Source organism: Lissotriton vulgaris, chromosome 5 (assembly GCF_964263255.1).
Source record: "Lissotriton vulgaris chromosome 5, aLisVul1.2, whole genome shotgun sequence".
In the NCBI taxonomy this organism is placed as follows: Eukaryota; Metazoa; Chordata; class Amphibia; order Caudata; family Salamandridae; genus Lissotriton; species Lissotriton vulgaris.
The window spans coordinates 1,143,775,618-1,143,791,270 of record NC_141693.1 but is presented as its reverse complement, the minus strand read 5'-3'; the positions used below and the strand labels follow the sequence as shown (position 1 = coordinate 1,143,791,270).

Below are 15,653 nucleotides of genomic sequence, written 5' to 3'. Positions count from 1 at the left end.
ACACACATTGTGTGTGAGTGAGGCAGTTTTTTCAAATATTTTTGTTTTCCTTAGCCCTGTCTTTGCGTCGCAGTGTTTGCTGTTCCCCACCCCCTTTGGTGTGTGAGTGTTGCTCAGGACATTGACTCTGTGGTGGATGGTGGTAACACCCTGCTCCATGGCCTCCCAGACTCCACATTAGCCACTCTGAAGGTGTGAAGGACCACCACTGTCTCGTCAAGGACACCATCAGAATGGAAAATAGGAACTATGAAAACTATGAAAAAAGGCGGCTACAGGACTATTCTATCTACGCAGCCAAGATCAGGAGCAACATCCCTGCATTCATAAGGGCTGTCCCAATGCTGGTGCAATTTAGGAAACAGTTGAAGGTGCACCTTTTTAAAGAACACTATATCACAGCAGTGGTGGCAGCCTCGTAACGGGGGTGGTTTGGGGAGATGGATAACATAATAAATCAAATAAACTCACCTTTCCTTCGGCGCAGCTGCCACCGCACGCTTTCACGCAGTCCTCTTGGTCTGCACTTGCAGCATAGTAAGCAGACTCTCCTAGCCAATCACAAAGCTGCATGAGCAGCATTGTGATTGGTCTGAGAAGCCTGTTTGGCCATGTAGGCAGTGATGGGGAGCCTCGGCATGTTCTCCATTGGGCTGTTGAACACAGCCAGGTGGAGGACATGATAAGTGCACATGAATGTTTGGCTGGCCTTCGTGGCCGGCCAAACATTCATGCGCACTTAGGGAGTCCCGCACACAAAAATAAAACAATAATAACATCTTGTTATTATAATTTTATTATTTTTGCACTGTTCAAATAGCAGTGGGGCGACACTGCTCCGTCGTAGCGGAGATGCCGCCTCTGCATCACAGTGCAGTAAATGTACACCTATGCTTCCAGAACCCATCTTCCTCCCATATCACTCGTTGACTGTATGCTTGCATTTGATCTTGTACAGCACTCCACTGCCTATGTTCGTGCTATACAAATACCACATTTATACAGTGTTAAGAGTCTACTAAAAATATGAAACAAAATAGTTGTGAGACTGACATGTCAAACTAATAGATCCACAATGAGATGCTACACAGTGTCCGACACTAACATTAATATGAGTTTCTAATAATTAGCGGCTACTAAACAAGAAGTAGTTTGAAAAAATCCAGTTCTTGCTTGGATAAAATAAGTGTTCGAGGATGACCTGTTGTATACAAGTATGGTGAAATGGTGTATATGCAACTGTAATAACTGCAAAAAGTGCTACCGACCTAGTTCTAGGCTGACGTTACAGACATGCCTCCTGCCGTGCACTAGCTTATTTCTCCAACAGACAAACAAAGCCACAAGCAAGAGACATCTATCCTTCCCCTTAGCCTTTCTCAAGTAGGATGCCCAACAGACCCAGAGCTCCTCTCCTGTGTAAGACACACTGCAATTGAGGATAAAAACATTATTTGCACCTTCTTTTCTATCCTTATAAAAAGAAATAGAGGTTGCTGTGTTCAAGATGGTCTGAACGCAGCACCCATTTCCACTGCACTAAAAATATAAGCAAGGGCATTTCCTGCCCAAAACACAACACGGAGTGTGTGCGCCAGTCCACTGCTTCATATTGACATGGGCACATTTGCGTTCCAGCTGCAACCAACACTCCTGCAGTAAACTCAGTTTTATTAATTACTCAGTGTCTAAAACCTGCGACTTTGGGGGCAGGGTCCACTTACACATTTACATTATATTACTTCTGGAACTCCAAGGGGTGGAGAGATGTTGGAAATTGTTTTAGAATCAATAAGATCAAGCTTGGTCAATGCGACAGTACGATAGTGTAAAATAAAATGGAAAGTAATCTGTGTCCCGGTCTGATAGGATTGATACAGCTACCTAAAGTCTGGATAATAGAGGCTCATCACAATCACAGTCCTGCAAGATGCTTTGCTGCTCATCCTCAACCCTCTAAGGAAGAACGGGCCTTTGATTTGGTTCTGCCCAGCTGGGATGCAAACTCCTGTAGACCCTCAGTGGTTCAGTTACATGAGACAATCTCAACACAGGTTTGAGACTGCTGGTCCTTGCTTTTATCGACCATTTCCAAGGTCTGTTTCTCTGCACACACCTAGAAGCACAGTGTATCATTGTATCATTCTTCCAAGGAAGGTCTTCCTCCTCAGTCATAGGTATATTCCAAGCCTTGACTGACACAGCATCTTCTGAAGCCTCTGCCTGGTCGAACATCCCTGACAACTGATGCTGTAGACTTTTTCCAGAAGTCCTGGTAATGGTTCTGCAGGGCTCTTTGTACCTAGTTCAATGCGCACTGGTGGCAAACCAGCGCAAATCAAAGTATGTGCCACGTTTAAAATACATTCCTTTAGGCAGAGGAGGGCAGCAAAGAGAGATGGAAACCGAAAAAGTTTTGACAGGAATGTCTATTCCAAGAATGGAAATGGAGCCTTTCAAGCTACGTACCTACCCCCACATGCATCAATCTAGGATTTTGCATTTCTTAAATAGCGAAAATTAAGGAATCGCTATTTAGGAAATGCAAAATGCTATGCATCATTTTTTTCGGTATTTCTTTGTGATTCGGTAAAAATCGCATTTTTTACCGAATCCCAAAGAAATACCGAATTCTTAAGTTAATTTTCGCAATTTCCATTGATTCCTATGGGCCAAAAGGCCCATAGGAGTCAATGCAAATTGCGAGTGGCACTTAGAAAATTTCATGGGTGCAGGGGGGGGTCCAAAGGACCCCCCCATGCACCCCTGAAATGTATTTTTCGCATCATGTTGCACACACACATGTCCTAAGGACATGTGTGTCCGTAACATGAATGTTGAAAAAAAAACATTTAAAGCATTTTAAACACTTTTTCCAAATTTACCGAGTGGTTCAACCACTCGGTAAATTTGGAACCCTAAGTGCGAATTTTCACTTGTCAAAAGTGATGATGCATTGCTTTTAAGAAGTCGCACATCTGCGACTTCTTAAAAGCACCCGCAATTTTAGAACTCGCAACAATGTTGCAAATTCTAAAATTGCTTCATGCATCCCAAAAAGCACTTTTGCATTCGAAAACGGCCGATTTTAAGGAATCGCACCGTTTGCGAATGAAAAAGTGCTTGATGCATGTGGGGGCATGTGATTTCCAGACTATTCTCAAAGAAGGATACAAAGGAGGGGTATATTCGAGGAGGGACGGGTGTGGTAGCCTCCTTTTGGCAGGCTTGACGACAGAGCTGTCTGAAGGAGAAAAAGGTAGTTCTGGGCAATTCTTTGTTCTCCAGCCTGAGTCAAACTATGAGTGTGATTGAATTATGTTTTTACGGTAACTTGTCAAAATGGTTATCAGGCACTGTAAGGTGAAATTACATATGGATTGTTACATCCTTAAATCAACATGCTAGCAAATCTCCACCTTGTGCTACAGTATTTATGTCCTCAGGGAGGACGCTATCCATAGCGCACAAAAACATAAGCATGTCACCATGTAGATGCAAGAGGAAGGGAAAACCCCTAGCTATGGGAGACTAACTGGATCGTACCGGGAAAAGGGTGTCAAACCCTCTCACACGGGTACAGGTAAAAAGAGGCACCCCTCACTTTAATCACAGCTGCCCCAAAATTTCTGTCTCTCTGTAGTCTTGTAAGAGGGAAGTAGTAAAGATCTATGTCTGGAGTAGATTTTGTGTGTACCAACTGGAACCGAAAGTAAAAACAAATGGAGCGACCTCAACCGAGTCGGAAATATTTGAGCTCCATGAAGGAAACACATAGGCCAGGCTTCACATGGTCAACCAGTGGTCTTATGTCACAGCTCCCCTTTTATGCAAATATGCTCCTCCAACAGCCTCTTTTTAGAAACCCTTGTTGTTTTGATTGGTATTCCTGTTGGTCTATATTGATAGATACCAACAAATCAACCGATCTTCCTCAACATAGTTCGAGCATACCCTGGTTTATTACCCATTAAGTTATTTTTTTATTTTATAGCTGAAATGTATGATCATATTAATTCACAGAGTAGAAACACAATGCTCCAGACAAAGGCGCTCTGGGATATTATGCATTTCAAAAAAGTTTTCGCTACCAGACCATCATTTTTGTAAAACAATAAGCAAATTGGTTAACACGGAATTTACCTAGAAAAGGTTTGTACAAAAATCATTCCTCATGGTACTGTGATGAAAAAAGCGATGTGCAAAGATTCGCTTGAGGAGTGCATGATGACCAACAACAAAAACCTTGGCATGTGGTGAAAAAGAGATGCCATGTGAAACTTTTATTGTCAAACAGGAACAGGCTAAAACAAATAATAATAATCACAGATCCCCTGAATCAGATGTTCGCAGTCCTGGTTTAGCCACCGCTTTTTCTACAGCCTTCCCGCTCGCAGACTTGGCAGTACGGCCGCTGTACTTAGATGTTGGTGGTTTTATGGAGGTAAGACTGTCAGACTCTTGCTGCCTCTGCCCGGATCTTGATCCAGCGTCAACAGCATTAGAGGCATAAGCAGCTGTCAGAGGGAATCCCCAGTTTCTATATGTCTTTCCATCAAGGCAACTGTGGCGAGAACACACACCTCCATACTCGGGTTGGCAGAAACAAAGAAAAAGAGGTTAAGACGTACCATTTTTCGTGTTCCCACTTCCGATTTGATCTTGAACCCCATTGTCTAGGTCCTTCCTGTGCTGCTGCTACCTCATCACGACGCACAGCAACCCCCTTGTTGTCAGAATCTAAGGTAGGCTTCTGTGTCACTTGTTTCCCTATCAATCTTGTGTTAACATTTGCTATCACCGTGTGTATTTTTCCATTGCTCTCACATGCAATTTTTTTGTGTCATGCATAAGTGTTCGTCTTACAACTTATTGTGGTAAAATGAACACATCTGTGTTAGACACACAAAAAGTATTTTTGGGGAGGTGTGGGTGTTGTACTTGTGGTGACTGTGGGTGTACATACAATAGTGTGTTTATTTTGTTGGTGTGCAATGCTATATGTAACATGAATGGAATTACACATTGCCTACATATACATATTGACAGAATCACAACATATATGTGTAGCAAGACAATGATGAGTAGTACTTACCTGTCTCCACACCATGGTCTCACTCCATCAGGAGTCCGCTGGCAGGACTCCGCCAGCACACCGGGAAAATCTACATTGGCTCAGCGCAAACCCGCTGGCCTGACGGCGACAGAGTACTACTAGACAGTTGGAAAGAACCTGTTAATTGCCATAATGGCAGGCGAACTGAGTTCTTGGAACTGAAGCCACAGCGAGACGACGATAGTACCGCCAAGATCTAAATCGGGCACTCAGTCTAAAAAAGCAAGGTAGATTACTACAACGCGGGTTGTGAACCTAAGCCCTCACTGGATAAGGGCAATTTTGTCCTTTGACAAAGGGCCTCGTTTTGAGGTTGAGGGAACTGAAAGTTCTCCAACTTATGAAGGAAACTCTAAATACAGGATAAAATCTACCGACTGAATTTCTTCCACGATATGTATAAAGTGGGAAAAAAAACTCAGGCGTGTGATTGTACTCTCCATTATGAGCCCCCTCCAGAAATCTGAGGATTTTCAGTTGAGTCCAAAAGCTAAATAAAGCCCAAGGTGTCCGTTTTTTTCTTACCATTTATTAATTTATTTCTGTTCAATTTAAGTGGCCTATGGATGGGTCTAATTGAATCGCTGATAGGAATGTTAATAAAATTTCACTCTTAGAAAATCATTTCAGTCTTACAACTTTAATAAGTTGTGAGGAAAGGACTAGGCTGTCAACATCCTATTCAGAGCCCTGATTCATATGAAACATAAAAGTTCCCGTATGACACAGATCGGTTAACAGCGCGAGTTATACGATTAAACTGAACATTTCTTCCAGAAAAATCAAGGATGAAGCTAGCTTCAGTTTTACCCCCAACTGGTGCTACAGCATCTCTCGTTTCAGGCATCTGTCTCATCAGTGCAATGGGTGGTAACATAAAGACAACATCTGACATTTGATGCACAAATTATACCTTCAGATCCAGCATTCTTCTTGGCTACGGGACCACAGGTTGCTACTTCCGCACCAACAGTTACAGCTGAGCTATTTTGATAAAGCATTCGTCCAGCCTGCCATTGAGGCTTAATCTGGACCATGGATAGGAGGTAAACCTTGCACCTGTTATGCCTCTTTTGCTCTGGACTTGGCTACCACAGGGAAATGTTTGTCAAGTCAAGTCAAGTCAATTTTTATTGTATAAAATTAATAAAAATTATTACAAAATACATTTGGATCATCGTTAAAATATTAAGCAAATACCACAGGGAAATGCTTGTATTTCTCTCATACCAAGACCTGGATCTTTACAGTGCTGAAATCTTGTGTAAATTCCAACTATTGTATTTGACATATTTTTAGCAATTGGTTTTAGTCTGTCTCTTGGTTTAATTTTCACCTGTGGAAGACTGGTGCAAACAGAACATTTCTCACAGGAACTGTGCACTATTGCCACATGTGCTTTGCTAGAAATGTTCATTGTGTGACTTAAAAAAAATGTATGGAACATACACTGAGTAGCTAACTAGTGACTCTTGAATGCAAGCGTATAACTTGTCTACAATTTCAAAGTGGAAGACCACCCAAATGTACTTGTGCAATGACAGACTTCTGTGAAGAAGATACTATTATGCATGTAAACAATTGGGAGGAAACGATCACACTACTCCAATACTTTGCGCATCCCTCTCTCTCACAACAGTAGAGCAAAAATGGTTTATCGTAATCAGGCATTCCCAATGCCGGAGCACGACACAGGTCCTCTCGCAGCTGTAAGAATGCCATCAAACAGTCTTTGTCCCATGGTACCGGATCACTCACCTCCTTGTGCGTCAGTTTTTGCAAGGGTTTTGCTTTCAGTGAAAAGTTCGCAATCCACTGTCGGCAATACCCCACCATCCCTAGGAACATCCTGACTTCTCTCTGTGTTTTAGGCGCATTCATTTTCATGATCGCCTCTATCCTGTCTGGTGATACTTTTCGTTTGCCTTTCTCAATTCTGTGTCCCAAGTACTGCACTTCTGTCAGGCAGTACTGTAACTTTCCCGGGGACACCTTGTGCCCATTTGCAGCTAGGTGATTTAACAAAGCAATGGAGTCCTCCCTGCAAGCTTCTTCTGTTTCTGACGCCACAAGGAGGTCGTCTATGTACTGGACCAGAACTGACTTCTGGGGCAGCACTAGACTCTCAAGATTTTTCTTCAAAAGCTGGTTAAAGATCGATGGGCTCTCTGTATACCCCTGAGGAATACGACACCATGTTAGGACGCGACCTTCCAGCTTAAATGCGAAAAGAAAATGGCTTTCTTCGTCCAGAGGGATCGAAAAGAAAGCCTGACAAAGATCAATCACAGTGAACCACTCAGCTTGGAATGGTATCTGAAACAGTATCACTGATGGATTCGGTACCACTGGACAACACGAAACAACAATATTATTAATCTTTCGGAGGTCCTGCACTATCCGGAATTTCCCATTCGGTTTCTGCAAACCCATAATCGGGGAGTTACATGGACTACCCACGATTTCCTTCAGTATTCCCTGCTTAATCATGGACTCGATCACGGGCTTTATACCTGCAATCGTTTCTGGAGTTAATTTGTATTGGGGTGTTCTTGGAAACTCAGCATGTGGTTTTACCACAATTTTCACTGGGTCCACCCCTTTGACCAATCCAATCTCTTCCCCAGTGAAGTCCCATACTTCTGGTGCCACTGTCTCTCTCAAGTCCCAGGGGAGCTCGTCTACTGTCAAAGTGGGGTACAGTTCCACACAGATTCTGGAATTTGCGACTTTGAAGTCAGCATCGTCGTCATTGGTCAATACTTCCACTCCTTGCGGGGTGCAGTATATAGTGCAATTTAACTTGCACAAAAGATCTCTTCCTAGCAGACATACCGGACTAGAATCGCAAACCACAAATTGATGCTCATCGCTGTACTTCCCTATTTTCACCTGGACTGGTTCTGTCAATTGGCTGGTTATTCTTCTGTTTGCGACCCCCACCACTTGTATGGTCTCTCCAGACATGGGTAGGTCTGGAACTGCAGCTGATCTGATCGTGGATCGAGTGGCTCCTGTGTCCACTAGGAATGTCGTGGGGCACCCTGCTACTTCTGCCTCAACGTAGGGTCCCCTCTGATCTACCTCCAAGGCTGCCCCGAGGGTGCAGTCCTCTCTCTCCACTCTCTGTCCAGTTAGTGGATCTACGTAATAGCATTCCTCTCCACCTACAAACAGGGGCATCTGTCTATATGTCTTGCCCATAGTCCCTACTCTGGGTGGCTGTGGGAACTGGGCTCGGGGAGGAGGACCCCCCCCTTTGAGCACCTTTCCCTGGTATGGCGTTACCCCTCTTGTAGGCGCACTCTGGACCTCTTCCTCCTCTAGCTCTTGTTCTCCTATTTCAACGTTATAGGGACACTCGCGTTTCCAATGCCCCACCTCGTTACACTGGTGGCACCTAGTTGTTTTCTTCAAGGCAGCTATGTCTATTCTAGGTTTAAAGGTGGAGTTCTCCTCACTACCCTTATTCTGGCTATACTGTTTCTTGCCTCCTGTACCTGTGCCTTGTTGCTGTTGCTGCGGTCCCCCCTTCCCGGCTGCCTGCATCTGTACCACCATCAGTTTCTCCTTTAGTTTCTTTGCTTTGGAGTCTATCTCATCACAGCAGTACCTGGCATACCTCAGTATTTCATCTAGGGGTTTATTTTGCCAGCAAATCAAGTGTTGCTGAATCATTAAACTAATATCCGGTCTCAAACCCAGGACGAATTTGGACACAAATTGCCCTATGTCCTTTGGATCCATTACATCCAGACCGCTATACTGTTTAAACGCTTTCAACAATCTTTCGTAATATTCGTGAACTGTCTCTTTGGGTTCCTGTCTTGTCCGGTCTATTTTGACCCAATCTATGTCTTGCATTGGCACTTTCTCTTTCAGCCAAGTCATCACTCTCTCAAATTTTGCCATCACAATCTCGGACGGCCCATTTGTCTTAGCATCTCTCTCTGGCTCCGTTGTGGGCCACTCAGCGCTAACCTTACATGCCGTCCACAAATCTCCTGGCACTACAATGTCAAACAACGTGTTCAGATCTATCCATAGGACCTTTGATATTTTTACAAATCTCTCAACTTGCTTGTACCACTCCACTGGGTTTTCCCGCAATTTGGGAAAGGAGGTGGTAAAAGCAGCTAAGTCTCCCCTACTCCAAGGGACGTGCACATAGTTCCCATTTGCGACTTCACGCAAAGGGTATGCCTCTATTCCCTGCAGTCTTCCTGGCGTCATACCAAGCGTGGTTCTCCTGACGGTCCCCTTCTCCTGACGGTCCCCTTCTTGGACCACCTCTCTTCCCACTTATCTAGTGCCCTCCATGTCCTGATTCCAGTGATCAATTCCCTTATGTGTGTTTTCAATCCTATTGTTCTCCTCTCATCTAGGTCTCGATCTGAATAATGTAGCCTGTGGTTCCCCTGTAATGCTTTGGTCCACCATATATTTGCCTGCTAGTTCGACTAACTTCTCATGAATTGCCCTCGCTTTTCGAGTGATGTCCTTTGCCATGAACAGTATTTCATCTTGCTCATACATTTCCATTCTTTCCAACGGCAGGGTACCATCTACCATGTCATCCAGGTCTGACCTTAAGCCGGCGACATCGAGCCTCTTGGCTTTCATCTCAGCTCGTAGTATCTCTTTCGAAGGGGGCTCACTGGTCTCTCTACCATCCCAACTCCTAGCCCTACGTTTGGGCTCGGGAGAGTTAATGAGTGCCCTCCCTTGCTCCCATCTTTCCAGGTCCCATGCTCGGCCATCCGATCTTGGAAGGTGATGGAACACGGGCCTGTTAACCCCAATCTTACTCTGCTCATTCTCTCTTTCTTCTCTCTTTTCACAGTGGGATTCTCTGCTATTCTCCCTCCGGTCGCCATTCTCTCTCTGTCTAGTATCACTCAGTATCTGATATGATCCTTCTTGGTTGCCCATATTCCCTGGACTACGCTCATGTCCATCATCACAGGGACTGTGGCGCGGCCTCTCACAACTCCTATTCTGTTCTCTGGTGCCGGGCACACAGTGGGTACACTTAAAGCTGTTTCTGTACTCTTGCGTTCTCCTCTCCCCTTCACTGAGTATCGGGCGGGACACCCCTCCACTCTCGGGACCCCCGTTTTCTAGGTCTGATCTACCTCCACTCCGGGCCCAGGGGTGCCTCCCCTACTGCCCTTGTCTCTCCCGCCCCACTCCGGGCTGCTCTCCCCAGCCCCGCAGTGAGTCCGGGCTCCGCTATCCTGGCTTTCCCTTTCAGCTTCCGCTGCTATGATGTTCCTGTGAACCTCGACTGCCTCATCCCACTTCTTCATGTACTCATTCAGCTCCTGAAAGGATTTTCGTCCAGATCCCCTCATATCCTCTGCTGTGTGCACCGGGGTGCTCCACTCTCTTGGTATCGGCATCTGACTTGGGGAATTGATCGTATCGTTCCTTCTTGCCATTTCTGTTCTTTCTCTGTCCCTCCGTACCCGTTCCTCCCCTCTGGCTCTCTCTGGGTCATATATCGATACTATAGGACCTATGGTAACAGGTACCTGTAGTGCATCTGGCAATGCGTAGGATGTGGCACACTCCGTTTCCGGCGCCCTTTGTACCACAAACCTCCCGACTACCTGCTGCACCTGACCAGGCTGGGACAGTTCTTTCTTTGCAACGGGATCCCAATCGGAACTGGGAAGTGGCCCATGCTCTCCTGCACTGCCCCCCTCCTTTTCGCTATGCTCGACATCTCCCCCTGCTCTGTTATACGGGGGTGGCCTGTCTGTCAATAATCTATTTATCAGGCTGTCCTCTGTTTCGCTCTCATCATCTTCTTCTAGGGGGCTCTTGTTCCCGGGCATCTCTAACACTGGATATAATTTATTTACTTCCATGTTATGCACCCTCCATCTTTTTGCATCCGCATCCCACTTGGCATCCTGCACTGCCCTTACCGATCGTTTCACCCTTTCCTGTCGTCTGTTCAGGTTCTTTTCGTGCGCTGCCCTAATCCATGCATTAAGGGCTTCAAACTGGGTTGGTCTAGGCAAGGGTCTCGTTGCGGTCATAACTGCTTTTAGTCGGTGTAGTACTTCTAATCTAAACGTCCCGTACTTCGGGAACGTCAGTTCCTCATTTCCTTCTGTAATCTTACTCCACTCTGATATCCATAAGATCGTATGCAGCCCAACATTTACCGCCATGTAACGAGCCGGCGTACCCTCCGGCGGGGCTTCTTCCCCTTCATACGATCTCCGCCTCTCTTTTTTAAACACGGCTCTCAACCATTTAAAACACTTCATAATTGTACGCACAATTTCTAGCCTCAATACTCTGTTTGCTTCCTGATGACAATCCACCAATCCTAGCGCGGCTTTGCTAGCTTGGCCTATCGCAGCGCGGTCTTTCTCCGGCCGGCCAATCCCAGCGCGGCACTTCCTGACGTCACTCGTCTCCGCTTCGCAGCAGCACCCCTCCTTTTCTCAGCTCTTCTCTCGGTCATGCATGCGTCCCATTCATACACTGAAAAGAAATGACTACTTCCGACCAAGCGGTCACTTCCCTCGACTGTACGTCCACAGTCTATCTGTAATTGTCAATACAACTGACGAAATGTCTATCGTCTCTCTGATAGGTTCTTTACACACACAGTAACCTCCGACCAGCGTTCGTTACTCACGCACTCACTCTTTCGTTCCCCCTATCTCGGTCTTTCGGGCGATCAATGGTACCTCATGACCCCCTTCACACTAATTGACAATTACTCTGGGTGTCCGATACACCCGAACCACTTAAGCTCTCCTTGAACTTAAGATTTCCACCGGTTGCGCGCGCTCACAACCTGTTCCACAATCTCTCTACAGGCATTCAACTCCGCCAGACATTACAACATAGATACAACACAAAAACACCGCAATCTAGCACGCATGACCCTTTATACTCACTCTCGACCGATACTGCTGCTTTTCTGTCTTACGTCATCCGGACCTTCTTCGGCAGGCGGTTCTTCCGATCATCGATCTCTAGGGGCCTTGGGGTAATCTAACCTGGCCTAGATCACCTTCCTCAAGAAGGCAACCATCCTCTATAGCTACCAACTGCGGGGGCGAGATTTTGATCGATATCTTATCACTATTGATCTAAACCCCGATCTGGTCGACTGAACCTTTATTGCCTGTCATTGAGGGAAGAAAGTGCATCTCTTACCAAGTTAGTTCACCCAATAAAGGACTCCGCTCCGAAAGATCACAGACAACTTCTAGCTTTCAAAGATTTATTATATAGTCAGGATAAGCTGCAGGTACAGGCATCTCAGAATGAGATTCACAAGATACACGGGCCCAATTACATACATGTGCTCTCTGAAAACCCTCAGACGAGCAAAGAAGACTACTAATACAAGTTCTAAGAATAATAAAGCTATCAACATAGACACGTATTGAGATCTCTCCGACATTTAAGTTGGAGGAAAACCACAGGTTAGGCTGTCCATACCCTGCTCTAGATGGTATCCCTACTTAACAAAGTCCCTACCTATCAAAAGGTGTCAGCGGTGAATGACCCCCTAGGGAAGTCACCCACTCTTAGTCTCTTGGTGAAAACCTACAATTCTCCAGTCATGACCCCTCTCTGCCTACCCATCCGCTCTCTAGAGGGTCCTCAGGCATCTGCTCTAACTCCACCCAGGGGTGCTGTCCCTAATACAAAACAGTCAACAACATTTGGGACGCCCCTCGAGAGACGCCCCTCACGTGGTATATTTTCTGGCTTTTTCCATGCTGCTTCGTGTTGGGCTTTGTGCGTAAGAGTTGACCTTGCTTCTCAGACTCTTCTCCGGCCCGCTGATACCCCTTAAAACATTCCGGAACCCTCCTCCATGTCTGGGCCTTCTCTTGAACAACCCTCTATTCATGTCTTTATAATTGGATCCCCCCTTCTCTTGCAGACAGACATCTGCGGCCAAGATCCCAATTCTCATAGACTTCCAAAAAGGTCTGCAACATTTCTCGGACCAGACTAATACATGTAAATCAAAGGCTATAACATTTTCAGGCCTACTGCATTTCTCATAATGATTATAACATTCAAATCCTACATTAATTAATAGCATGTTAATACTCTTGTTCTGTTATCCAATAAACACATCTATAAATCATGGCCCATCAATTCTTATTGCTAAAGCATTAGTGCAATCCATGTCTTGAAAGGAAACACATCTCTGGCCCTGAGGCCTACCTCGTTCTACGTTTACCCGCATGCCATCTTACATTTAGCAGCTACACGACATGGATTCAGGAATTATCACATCTAATAAAACCATATGATTTCACACATTTCTGCATTAGTTCCACTTCTACTTAAATTTCTAGGTTAATTATACATTTCAGAATATAGTTGCAGATACTATTAGCACTCATGGCATTTCTCTTCATGACTTGTGCTTACTACATGTAAGTGTGAGGTATTTATACATTTAAGTCAGTTTGCGCTCTCTCACCACTGTACGCTTTATTGCGGCAAGCAGAGTTCTAAGCCCTTCGGCTGAGCTGTACAAACTATCACGCCATCTGAACTAACAGAATTCACTAACCCACCCTGCCTCACTCCCTATGCAACTCCCACTCCAGTAACGCTCCGCCCACAGCAAATCTGAAACTGCACACAGCCTTTGACTATGCCATGTGCGCTTGTGGTCTTCGCTCCGGAATCCATATTATTATTGCTGAGCCTGCCCGCCATTGGACCAGACCCTTCTGCTTGCCCCAAATCTTGCCTCTCTTGTCCTTTACTTCCCCTTGCATGATGGGCTTTCACCTTATCAGGTCCACAGTTTTGCCTTCCTCCACTTTGGCCACCCCCAATTGCATGCACCAGGGTGGGGTGGGCTTCCTTTCGTCAGCAGGGATATGGAAAAGCGCCTCCCAAGCATCCAACGCAACAGACAGAGGGCGGCTGAAATCTCAGTGCGTTTCGCCTCCCCTTCCTCCCAACCCTTACACAGGGGGAGCACACTTGGGCTTCCTGCGCGCGGTGCCTATATCTGCTGCTCCACCCACCTCTTTGAGCCAGTGACAGTGAAGAGATATAACTAGGAAACAGGAAAGCAGTGCAAGGGAATACAACGACAGCCAATTCCAACGTCTGCCAAGCCTCTGCTCGAACTTCACTACAACCAACAAAAAAACATAACAGCGGGGTTCCTGCACATATAAAAAAACCTATGTAAGAAAAGGAAAAACCCAAATAGGGTCTTCCTTTTAAGTTAACCCCTGCAGAATCCCTTCCCATCGGCTCTGCAAAAGTAAAGCCGATGTAGTTATTTGTTTGGTCTCACATTTCTTCTACTATATTATACATCTGAGGACATGTGGTGGCAACGCACAATGCTACTCTTGTGAAATGAGCATTGATGACATCACAAGAAGAATCTCCAAACTTTCGAGCCCGATGACAGGTTATTATTGCCCTGCACATTAATGAAGGAACTGACAACCAAAGAAACACCTGACTGCGAACCCCCCCCCCCCCCCCCCAAAAAAAGCTGAAGGTATAACGACCACTGTACACGCTGGGGAAACCTCAACAGTATTTGGAGACTGCAATCACCAGTGCAGTGGTAGCAGTCTCTGATCATAAATACTGCAAAATAGCCTTGCATAGGCAACCGGTATAGGTAGATTCTTACCCATCAGAATCCGCTTAATACAGAACAGCAGGAGAAGTGAGTAGTTTCAAAAAACAGAAGGACTTTCGATAGTAAACTTATACAGTTATTGATAAGTCAGTCTGGATTTCGTTTGTTTGCCACGTGGCTGTGAATTCCAAGCAATGTAATACAAATATTAGATATCTTTTTAAAGTGGCTTCATATGCACCCACTCTGCCAAGTCCAATACAAATGCAAAAGAAATGCCCAAAAAATAATTATTACTTACAATAGCATGTTCCCCTCAGTGGGTTACCAAGGTACCGATTCTCAGAGTCACACCTGCAGCAAGATATGAAAAAGTACTAATTAGTTCATAAAGCAAGAATGGCAGATTTCAGACCCGCACAAGTGCCTACGTTTACAAATAAATAAGATACGCGCTTTTTTCACACACCACTCCTGCTGCGCTCTGATCAGCATATCTTTTCGCACACCATGCGCTTTGCTTGCAGTTGTGTATCATGAGCCCTAGCAGGACTTGGGTCTGGCTGAAACCAGACTCATGCGTAGAGGCTGGTAGCGGCACACTGGTGGGCATTGTGCAGCGACCTGCCTCAACCTTTGCAAAAGTTCAACAGATTCTCCAACCCTTCACAGCACAGAGGGACATTCCACAAAAAAGTCACAAAATTAGCCTTGGATTATTCCTGGTAATTGCTCTGCGATCGTATTGCTGATTGGATGGTGGCCTGTAAGAGACAGCAGACCTCAGTGCCAGTATTCACGTTTTTGGTGACCCTTGCCCACTAAAGGAACAGGGATCCCATTGCCAGGGGCAGCTCCTCCACTAGGGCGGAGGAGCGTCGCCCCACTGCTTTCTCACAGTGCATAAGCAAACACATAAAATGA

At 45.5% G+C, this 15,653-nt stretch overlaps 1 protein-coding gene across 1 annotated transcript in view; it reads right to left on the bottom strand.

Moving 5' to 3' along the window:
* Positions 1 to 15,653, bottom strand: part of ATRNL1 (attractin like 1) — a 1,808,663-nt gene that overhangs the window by 560,864 nt on the left and 1,232,146 nt on the right. The window contains exon 21 of the mRNA XM_086919594.1: positions 15,031 to 15,083. Within this exon, the coding sequence (XP_086775720.1) occupies positions 15,031 to 15,083 (53 nt within the window). The remainder of the gene's footprint in view (positions 1 to 15,030; positions 15,084 to 15,653) is intronic.